Source organism: Sardina pilchardus, chromosome 13 (genome assembly GCF_963854185.1).
Source record: "Sardina pilchardus chromosome 13, fSarPil1.1, whole genome shotgun sequence".
Lineage (NCBI taxonomy): Eukaryota > Metazoa > Chordata > Actinopteri > Clupeiformes > Clupeidae > Sardina > Sardina pilchardus.
Genome location: NC_085006.1, coordinates 15,542,371 through 15,552,937, shown reverse-complemented (window position 1 = coordinate 15,552,937; position 10,567 = coordinate 15,542,371). Strand labels below are relative to the sequence as shown.

The window sequence follows — 10,567 nt, the reverse complement described above, 5'->3', positions numbered from 1 at the left end:
AGTGTTTTCCCTATGTGGTCGCTAGCGTGTCCTAACTTTGGGTGCACTGATCTTTGCTACAGTCGGCCGTTTGGAGCCTATTCATATTGGAAGGAGCTGATGGAGACTTCTGTGGGTCTTTTTCCTGATTGATGATACCTCTGACAATCACATAAGCCTCATGGTGGGTTATTTTACGGATGTGTTCCCCTAACCCTGCTGTGCATTCTGCTATAGACAGGAGTGTAGCATAGTATTTGTTCTCCGCAGTACTCAAAATCATAACCTCAGCACCATTAAAGAAGCTTGATTAATAATGTTTCAGCAGATTGATAGGTTGGCCCCAATTCTCAAACCAGCCAATAGGTCTGACAATAACTGGGTCTGGAATATCATGACCAATGGATCCTGTGATAGACGAGGCTGTCAAACATTGGGTTGCAGTTTTGGCTCATACCAAACAAGTCAACTATTGCTATTAAGTATGCCGTTTTCCTAGAATCACTCAAACGGAACTGTCTGAATGCAAATGTATCATTATAATAGAACATGAAAGAACAGCTGTAACACAAGAACAGACTCCCTAAGTCCCCTTTCCCCTCCACTGCAGGCGTGTGTGTTTCACCACCAAATCAGTGCTTCTCTCACAGGGTTTCTACAGCGATGTACTTTTGAGTTCCCATTGAGTGTATTGCTCCACCAGGCCTGGCCTTGGCCATTGTGGTTGCGCCGAAGACAGTGTGCCGATTAAACGTCACAGATTTGTACAGCGCCTTGGTAAAGAGGCCAGCCACTTGTTCTTGTACTCTCTCTATCACTCTCTGATGTATTTTTATTCTTGTTATTTATTTATTTACTTTTGACTTTAAAAACCAACAGATGGCCCCACACTGGCTGTTCATGTTAAGTTATCAATCTGAAGAACATGAGTGAAATGCATGAAAATAAAGTCTGAAATGAACCTTGTTCTTCTAAGGCATGCCCATCGATCCTGGCAGACACAACGGAAGGCTTTCCAAATGTTCATGTTCAGAATGTTTTCTGGATAACACAAGGCACAGATGCTGTTGGCCTCGCGAGGCCTTTATTCCACAAATCACTGACATGCTACAATATTTTACACGTTCGGCTTCTTCATGGTCATTGGAGCCACTAATCATTTAGCTGGCTGATATTTCTGATCCACTCCAAAATATCACTAGAAAAAAAATGTTGTTCTTTTTCCAGACAAAATGTTGCGAGTGACCCAAGGCCTCTATCAGCGGCAATTTAGTTTGCCCTCTTAAAGATGGATGACTGCTCCAGTGCAGTGCAGTCAGCGTACACACAGTAACTCTCCTCACCTATTTGTCAAGGCCTATTGACTCATCATGGGTCAACATCTCGAGCTTGCCAGATATGTGGGAGTTCAGGCTAGGAGCTGCTGAGACAGCGAGGGAGAGACGGTTCGTCCGCGCTCGAGATCGCTCCTAGAACGCACGGCGAACGGAATGCATCAATCAATCATGCCACTAATCGTTCTCGAAATGAGGCAAGTGTCACAGAAAGTTGGAACAGGTGTTTAGTGTGTGTGTGTGTGTGTCTGTGTCTGTGTGTGTGTGTGTGTGTGTGTGTGTGTGTGTGTGTGTGTGTGTGTTTGTGTGTGTGTGTGTGTGTGTGTGTGTGTGTGTGTGTGTGGTGTGTGTGTGTGTGTGTGTGTGTGTGTGTGTGGTGTGTGTGTGTGTGTGTGTGTGTGTGTGTGTGTGTGTGTGTGTGTCTGTGTGTGTGTTCTAAAGACAGATAGACAGAAAGACAGAGAATTTGTTGACTTGACTTATGGAAAAATTGGAGCATATTGACCTCCACGGACTTGCAGATAAGGATGAAAGGAAGCAAGTGAATGTGTGTGAGACAGAGAACTGTGTTGTTTTATCCTCAACTTACTAAGATGGAACTAAGACCATCATAGCACACAGTCATTGATCAAATACCTATACTGTCTGTAAGGGTTTTCCAATAGTGGGGGCTTATCTAACTTGGAGGTGGGTGGGACCAGGAGAGACCAGTTGTCCACTCATGCATGAGAGCAATCAGAGGCAGCGATGGTCACACTCCCGTAAACTCACAGCCTGTGAACCTTCAGAGCGTGACTCACCTTTCCTCTGAGCTGGGAAAACGGGCAAGGTTGCGCGAATTTAGCCTGGAGGAATCCCACCCGGCCGCGCCCTCTTCCGGACCGTTTCACCATTCCAGTAACGATGTTTCGTTGATTTAACCAACAGGGCCGTCTGTGGTATGTAAAAACCTGGTCAGTTATCACTAGGAGGGTGGGCACGAGGTCAAGCGGATGAAATGTAAACATAAACACAGCAACAGCATTCCAGCTGGAAGCCGTCATTTTATTTCCCTCACAGCTGTTGCAAGCATTTATACGCTAATTATCCAATTATTACTAATAACACGCGACTGAATAGTTCTTCCCCAGACAGACTGTCTGATTTTGAAAGTCTGCTAAGCGCTTAAATTGTTATATGTGAAGGGACGGAGAGTCTTAAACTGGACTTATGGTCAGCCATGCGCCGCTCTAAATGCTCTTGGTAACCTTGGTGTATGACTTCAAATTAAATTGTCGTAGAAGTAGATTAATGCCCTCCTCTGACACTAAAAATAAAAGGTAAACATGCCCATATTTCGAATAAGTGCTGGTTTTCAAGCCGCCACAGACCTCGCGCCGGTCTGCAACCGGTGCTGGGCCAGCGCTAGAGTAGAGAGCTAAATCTGTTTTGAGCCACTAAAGTACCGCCCTTATTCGATCGCGCTGCATCCCATTGGTGGATCGGCGACGTGAGAAACCAACACGGCTCCCTCTTTACCAAACTAGGCTGCGGAGGCTGTCCAGAAACCGCGTCCACTGCCCAGCCGCAACGATCAGCGTCACCGGAGAGTGCGGGACCAGAGGTCTCAGCAAAACGAAGACACACCAAAGGAACCGCACGGGTCTGCTAGTTACGCTTTGCAAAGCGGGACATCTAATTTTTTAGGGACTATGCATCTCGTTCAACTTTATTAACTGCATTATCGAATGAGGACATTGATTATACACTTAATTGTGGGACGACTGACAGAGGGCGTGCAAGCCAACTTACTTTTTGTGGTCAGTTCCCCACCCCAGCGGCTCGGACAGGGGTACATTTCTTGAAAGCCCTGCGAAGCGATTTTAGTCGGAATCTGAGAGACAAATCTTACAAGGGGATTTAAAACCAACGCAATCATGCGGTGGATTTCTTGTTTGGATATTGTGGTGCTTTTGTCCATGTCTGTGCTTCTTAGCCAGCTGGGAGTTGCGCACACATTTGGGGATGAAGAAGAAATGACCTGCGATCCTATCCGGATCTCCATGTGTCAGGACTTGGGATACAATGTAACGAAGATGCCCAATTTGGTCGGCAATGTGCTCCAGTCCGACGCAGAACTGCAACTCACCACTTTCAACCCGCTGATACAGTACGGGTGTTCGAGTCAACTAAAGGTTAGGAAGACATGCTTGTCCAGCCAGGCTACTGTAACTCTCGATTCCGCCCGTTTGCTGCTCTCTGCGAGCTCCGACCACATGACATTAACCTACACAGCTGCACATATTACATTATGATTATCATGTTACGCGGATGGTGCCGTGTGTACACTGGTCACTTTCGAACAAGTCAGCGATTTGTACGCTAAGCTCAACATAGGTGAAGGGGATACGCTCAACATTTGTTAGTCAAACTAAATGCTGGCTATCTCTCTGCGCCATCTCAGTCTATCGTAAGTGCCGACTGCCGAGAACAAAAAACGTGTGGTTAATTTAGTGAGAGGTCACGTCTGTTTACCACATATTGTTAATATCACGGTAGCCTAAATAGACAGGAATGGTTTGTATCAGTTGAGCATCTGAACGTCTAAAACACCACTATTACTACATCGCAAAAGCTAAATTTGTCCCAGACCTCATCGTGTCTGAGTAGTAGCTTAGAGTTGCCGACAACCAAGATTGTGTTATAATGTCCTTTTAGTGGTTGCGAGTAAGCGCATTTGTGACCGCAGCGAAAATCTGACATTTCCCTCCACGAGCAGAAAACAAAAAAGATCCCACCCATCGAGAGCTTTCAAACATCACAGAGTCCAATGTGGACTGCTTTTCATCAAAGCGCCCATTCATAAGTTTCTATAACAACAATACATTTCGCCCTGCTTTGTGATGTATTGATTACGTGTAACGTTATCGACAAGACGGTGCTATTTGTTTCTTATTCTTAGTATGAATTTGTGATATTTGTATATCAAGTTAATCAATATTTTCAAAGTACTGACGAGCGCGTAGCTACATCACAGATGTTTTTCTTTATGCACACTGAAAACAAAATGTTTACAGTTTTCAGTGTGCATCACATCTTTTTACTTTGTGTAGGGTTAAATGTGCATCATTTATTGTAGACGGTTGCAAAATGTGTATGGAGACTGCAGTCAAAACTAGCAGTAACTCAAAGACATTCCACTATTCTTTTACATTTACAATCTTTTTTGCAACTTCCCCTCTATTTTATGTCACCCGAGGACATGCCTGAATAAGTAATTCAGTCATCATTCAAAAACGGTCATTGTGTTCGCATCTTTCCCCAAACAAACCACATACACAGTAGCACTATGGTCATGGCATAGCTCTCCATGAGTTAAATGTGCTGTTGTTGCTTCAGGGCTTTAGTTTACGGTGTTAGCTTTTGTATGGTATTTGATTGTACTGCATTATATGATATTTAATCTCTCACACACTCTTTTCTCTCTCTCTCTCTTTCTTTCTCTCTTCATCAGTTTTTCCTGTGCTCGGTGTACGTCCCCATGTGCACGGACAAGGTCCCCATCCCCATTGGTCCCTGCGGCAGCATGTGCCTGTCCGTCAAGCGCAAGTGCCTGCCGGTGCTGAAGGAGTTCGGCTTCGTGTGGCCCGAGGTGCTCAACTGCAGTCTGTTCCCGCCGCAGAACGACCAGAACCACATGTGCATGGAGGGTCCGGCGGAGGACGACGGGCCGTACCACACCATCCGCACCCACCCGCCCATGGAGGAGGAGTGCCAGACGCTGGGCTCGGCGCCCGACCAGTACGCCTGGGTCAAGCGAAGCCACAGCTGCGCCCTGCAGTGCGGCTACGACGCCGGGCTGTACCGGCGGCAGGCCAAGGTGTTCACGGACGTGTGGATGGCGGCGTGGGCCGTGCTCTGCTTCGTCTCCACCACCTTCACCGTGCTCACCTTCCTGGTGGACTCGTCGCGCTTCTCCTACCCGGAGCGGCCCATCATCTTCCTCAGCATGTGCTACAACATCTACAGCGTGGCGTTCGTGGTGCGGCTGACGGTGGGCCGCGAGCGCATCTCCTGCGACCTGGACGAGGCGGCCGTGCCCATCCTGGTCCAGGAGGGCCTGAAGAACACGGGCTGCGCCATCGTCTTCCTCCTCATGTACTTCTTCGGCATGGCCAGCTCCATCTGGTGGGTCATCCTGACGCTCACCTGGTTCCTGGCGGCCGGCCTCAAGTGGGGCCACGAGGCCATCGAGATGCACAGCTCCTACTTCCACATCGCCGCGTGGGCCATCCCGGCCGTCAAGACCATCGTCATCCTCATCATGCGGCTGGTGGACGCCGACGACCTGACGGGCCTCTGCTACGTGGGCAACCAGCACCTGGACGCGCTGACCGGCTTCGTGGTGGCGCCGCTCTTCACCTACCTGGTGATCGGCACGCTGTTCATCGCGGCGGGCCTGGTGGCGCTCTTCAAGATCCGCTCCAACCTCCAGAAGGACGGCACCAAGACGGACAAGCTGGAGCGGCTCATGGTCAAGATCGGCGTCTTCTCGGTGCTCTACACGGTGCCGGCGTCGTGCGTCATCGCCTGCTACTTCTACGAGATCTCCAACTGGGCCGACTTCAAGCAGTCGGCGCGCGACTCCTACATGGGCGCCGAGATGCTGCGCATCTTCATGTCGCTGCTGGTGGGCATCACCTCGGGCATGTGGATCTGGTCGGCCAAGACGCTGCACACCTGGCAGAAGTGCTCCAACCGCCTGGTGACCTCGAGCAGGACAAAGCGGGGCAAGCGGGCGGCGGGCAATGGCTGGGTCAAGCCGGTCAAGGGGAACGAGACGGTCGTGTGAGGAGCGACGGAGGATAGAGAGAGAGAGAGAGAGAAATAGAGAGAGAGAGAGAGATTAAACTGAGAGCGAGAAGACAGAGAGGGGGGGCCGAGACTTAAGGACCCAGAGGAGGAACAAAACCCAAAATTAGACTGAGACCCTTGGACAGGTGGCGTGGCTCTCGTGGGAGATCAAGTGGTCGCGAGCGGCGGAGATGCTGGAGCTGGACTCAGGACGGAGGACTGTGAGCGCTCCCCGGGTTTAACCGCTCAGTCGCCCGGCTCTACGGATCGCACGGATGTAACTTACCCGGGAGGCCCCCCTGGGGAAGAATATTTGGGACTCTCTAGTGAAGAGAACTGGACTGAGGAGGTGTCAGGGGATCACTCAGTCAGGGGGATACCTAAGATAGCTCCCGCGCGCTGTACTCGAGCCGAGTGCTGAGAGGCTCGCCGGCTGCAGCCAGAAAGCCAACAGTGCCCCCTTGTGGTCGCCGTTCAGCATGGGTGACGGTGAAGCGGCAGTAGAGGAACTGAGCAGGTGCCCTTTTGGGTGTGATCCCCTGGCCTCTGTGATGTTGATTAAGGTGTTTTTTTGTGAGATTCTTTGTACACTGGACGGTCAAAGCGCTGAAGACTTGCAGATGACTATGCTAAATAAATCCAGTGCAGCCTAACTGAGACGAGAGAGAAAAAAAAATGCACTATGAAATATTTTCTATGGAAATGGTTATTACAGTAGAAGTGCCTTGATCATGATTACTTTTTGGTGTAGTCAGAAATGTCTGGTGCTACTTGTTTCATTACTGTGGTAATTGTTGTGACGCAAAGGCACCTGGGAAATGTAGGCCTTTCACTACTCTGCAAACAGGACAATTTTACCTCTTGTTTTGGTCACAGGAGTCAACCTGATGACGTTCATTGCTTCCTGAGATTCCCAGTTTAGGCTGTGCTCTTGATAACCTCCCTAGCCCCATAAAGAACGATGGACTTTTATTTTTTCTGTATTCTCCGATGTAAATTTTTATAATTTATAGTCTTCAGATAGTCTTACAGAAAAGACGTGGTATCAATCTCCACAGACACGGTCCACTGTAACACAGACCAGCACAAACACACAAAACATGATTTGCGAACCTAAACACGGACATACACCCACACACTCAGAGAGAGGGTGGGCCAACACAGGAGGTCTTTAGAAGTTAATTTTATAATTTTAGTGAATTCCCATCAAGTGTGACTGAAGCTAATGCGTTCTCTAGGCTTAGCATGAGTAGATGAACCAGATTTTGTTGTATGTTCAGCCGACCAACCTCCCACCTCCAAGTGGCTAGACAATCTACAGTGGCTTCCACTGCCTCTATGAAGTTATGAATGTAGAAGAAATTTATTTTTGCATTTCAAAAAGTGCCTAGGACAACTATGCTGTTGGAAGAAGCAAAGCCCGAGACACTAGACACTATGAAGTACTTTTTTTTTTACAGTGGATTTGTAAAGGAACAGGTATTTTTGTTATTAATGTATTATAAAATGCTAATTTATCTTTGTACAAACTCCAAAATACTAAAAAGCAAGTTTGTTTATTTAAGAATGTTTTTTGTATCAGAAGATGAGAAATTAAACTTTGGTGTTAAACCTGAGGTTTTGTGTTTTTCTGCTTTTAATTGTGTGTGTGTGTGTGTGTGTGTGTGTGTGTGCATGCGTGCATGCGTGCGTGTATGCGTGCGTGTATGTGTGTGTGTGTATATACCTTATCAAATATTACTCCAATACAAGTGAAGTTTAAGTTATAGTCATTAATAGGATATACATCCTTTGGTCATTCATAAGATTTGAGTACCTATAACTCCTTACATTCAACAAAAATATTTGACCTATATTCTCATAACTTTGCGACTGTTCAAATAGATGTAATAATTTAATTCAAACCATTATTCATTCTGTATTTTCAAATCTGAAACATTTTTACTACCAAATGCAAAACCACATAACTCGATTATCATATGAGCAGATTATTTAATGATGTACTGTAGGCTAAAGAGCTACCTACAGTATGTGGTGAATCTGAGGTGATTGTCTAACTTCATTCCAACTTCACAATGATGATAGAGGATAGCCTGGTTAACACCAGACCACTTCTCAAATTTCAATTATTAACGGTTTCATCTGGGCTCTCCCAGGGTACATGGAGGATGTTCTGATGAAGATTCGACTGACACCATCATTACCAAAGCCAAGTTTAAATTGGACTTTTGAAAAAATGTACTTGAAGATCGTATTATTGCATTTAAAGAATCACCTCAAAGCGATTAAAAGTTCACAAGGTTCCAATAATCTTAATACTCAAGTGAAGTATAGGTACTCAACATTCATACCTATGTACAGTTATTAAAAATGTTGTTGCTGTCCACCACTGCAAAGATTTGACATTTGTAGTGACCTTTCAGGTCATATAGAATAAAACAGGACTAACTAATTAAAGCAACCCAGTGCCGTTTTTAGCTTAAAACAACAGGCTCAAGCTCATTCTGACACTACACTGACACTACACTACACTGACTAACAGGAGAATGAGGTTTCTGACATTGCTAATGGGTGTCTGGAACACTTAATATGGCACTAAAACGTTGTTGATCAGGTAGGATCAAGACCCTTCTAACTGGGTAATGTCTCAGTGCCGTTGGATAATAATTTTAAGGGCCATAGATGTCACTTCTTCCATTGTGCTGCTTTAAAAGGCCCCTGTCATCTATCCGAAGTGATTTACTGTAAATGCAAAGTAGGCCTATGTTATGGAACTGTTGCTCAAACAATAACACCATGAGTTCACAACAACACCAAGACCATGTGTGTCTTACCAAAGGAGAACACGTACTGATTAAAATATGTCTGCTGTGTTCAATATCGTGAGTTGAGTTGGATAACAGTGTCTGCTAAATGTGCATTTAGACTTCAGCATGTACTGTATTTTGGACATTTAGACCTACAGAGTGGATCAGTGCTGCCATCTAGTGATTAACAACTGCAAATAGAGTTTTCTGTGTCCATGAACTCTTATCCGTACACTCCTAAGCTCCTTAGCAGTTAAGTATGTGTTTTAGTGTTATAATAATGTATCTGAGAAATAGACACTTCACATGTAGACATAATAGTGACGACATATTGCTTTACATAAACTACTAGCATCAACCTCTGTCATGCCATCATCGACCACAAGTGTATATCAAATCGATTTATTGCACACAAAATCGATCACAAAATAAGTTAATGTAATTAAATAACTTTTATGCATACAAAAATATAGCAAGAAAATCGGACCCTTAAGAAGGATCAACATGTCGACTGAGAACTTCTTTTTTTTTTAAAACAAAAGTACATTTAATGTTCTACATATTATTATTTTTTTAAAGACTCATTGAGTCATTCCATATCACAGGCAGAAAAGCATAATATATTACTTTTTAATGTATCAAAATAATAGAATAAAATACATAGGTCTGACAGTTCCTAAAGTCTAAGAAAAATGCAGCTTATAAAGGCCTGTATACACACCGATTTTGGTTTTCACATTTTCAATTTTGCATCAAACGAGACTGTTCTGAAAAAAAAAAACGTTTCATCGCAACGAACTTCGTCCTCAATGCGTACAGACTAATTAGAATACATGTGTTTAACAGCGTGTGGAATTTTTCAGATATTTTGTCTGAAAAGAAAACGGACTCGTGTGTAACGGCCTTACGTAATACAGTTACTTAAAATAGTCTCCAATATGCTTTAACGTCATCACATCGACTGGATCAGGAACAGGTGATGGGACACCTACACACCTGCTGAGTGAATGCCTGAGAACGACATTGATTGGTGCTTCGTGTTGCCTGGCAATCCCAATCATGAGAGTCAATGGGTGCCTCTCATTTGTCTTTTATACATCCTCCCTTCCTTCCTCGGTCCTCGTCCTCACTGATCTACATAAAGAATGATGGGCCGGCAACAATGGGATAGTCTATCCAGTGTTAGTTATAGATCAGTGGCAACGAGCCTGTAGGACCGAGCATCGAGCATCGAGGAGAGAGGTTGAGAGGCACGCAATGTGTCCCTCTCATCGCACAAAGCACAGCCTGCATATGGGAGTGAGGAGTGTGCGCGGGAGATCTGCCCCCAGAGAGTAAAGCAAAGCTTCTTCATCTCTGTCCACCACCAGGGGTCAGCATTTCCTTTTCCCATTGAGTCCAACACGCGAAGGGACAACACTGGGCAGAGTGGACGTGCCACTGCTTTCCACCGATCAAACTGGCTCTCGCGGACCTTCCACTTGTGAGCTGGAGCTCATCTCCTCTTCTGAGCTGGGCGTGGTCCTGAGAAGGAAAGGGAAACATGATCACCTGACGTTTGTGTGAGTAATTACTGTGGGCAGTCATCATAAATGAAAGTGATAGATAAACCAT

At 45.7% G+C, this 10,567-nt stretch overlaps 2 protein-coding genes across 3 annotated transcripts in view; one reads left to right on the top strand and one right to left on the bottom strand.

Moving 5' to 3' along the window:
- The first annotated feature begins 2,087 nt into the window (after window positions 1-2,087).
- Window positions 2,088-7,762, top strand: fzd4 (frizzled class receptor 4). Of its 2 annotated transcripts, none has more exons than XM_062552418.1 (2): window positions 2,088-2,251; window positions 4,807-7,762. In XM_062552418.1, exon 2 carries the CDS (start codon window positions 4,834-4,836, stop codon window positions 6,142-6,144), a length of 1,311 nt encoding a protein of 436 aa, XP_062408402.1. In that variant the 5' UTR covers window positions 2,088-2,251; window positions 4,807-4,833; the 3' UTR covers window positions 6,145-7,762. The 2 variants fall into 2 exon arrangements, with proteins under 2 accessions (XP_062408402.1, XP_062408401.1); XM_062552417.1 differs by having other exon boundaries at window positions 2,088-3,487.
- A 1,579-nt stretch (window positions 7,763-9,341) lies between these two features.
- Window positions 9,342-10,567, bottom strand: part of LOC134100126 (CD166 antigen homolog) — a 5,684-nt gene continuing 4,458 nt past the window's right edge. The window contains exon 8 of the mRNA XM_062553194.1: window positions 9,342-10,477. Within this exon, the coding sequence (XP_062409178.1) occupies window positions 10,408-10,477 (70 nt within the window). The 3' untranslated portion in view covers window positions 9,342-10,407. The remainder of the gene's footprint in view (window positions 10,478-10,567) is intronic.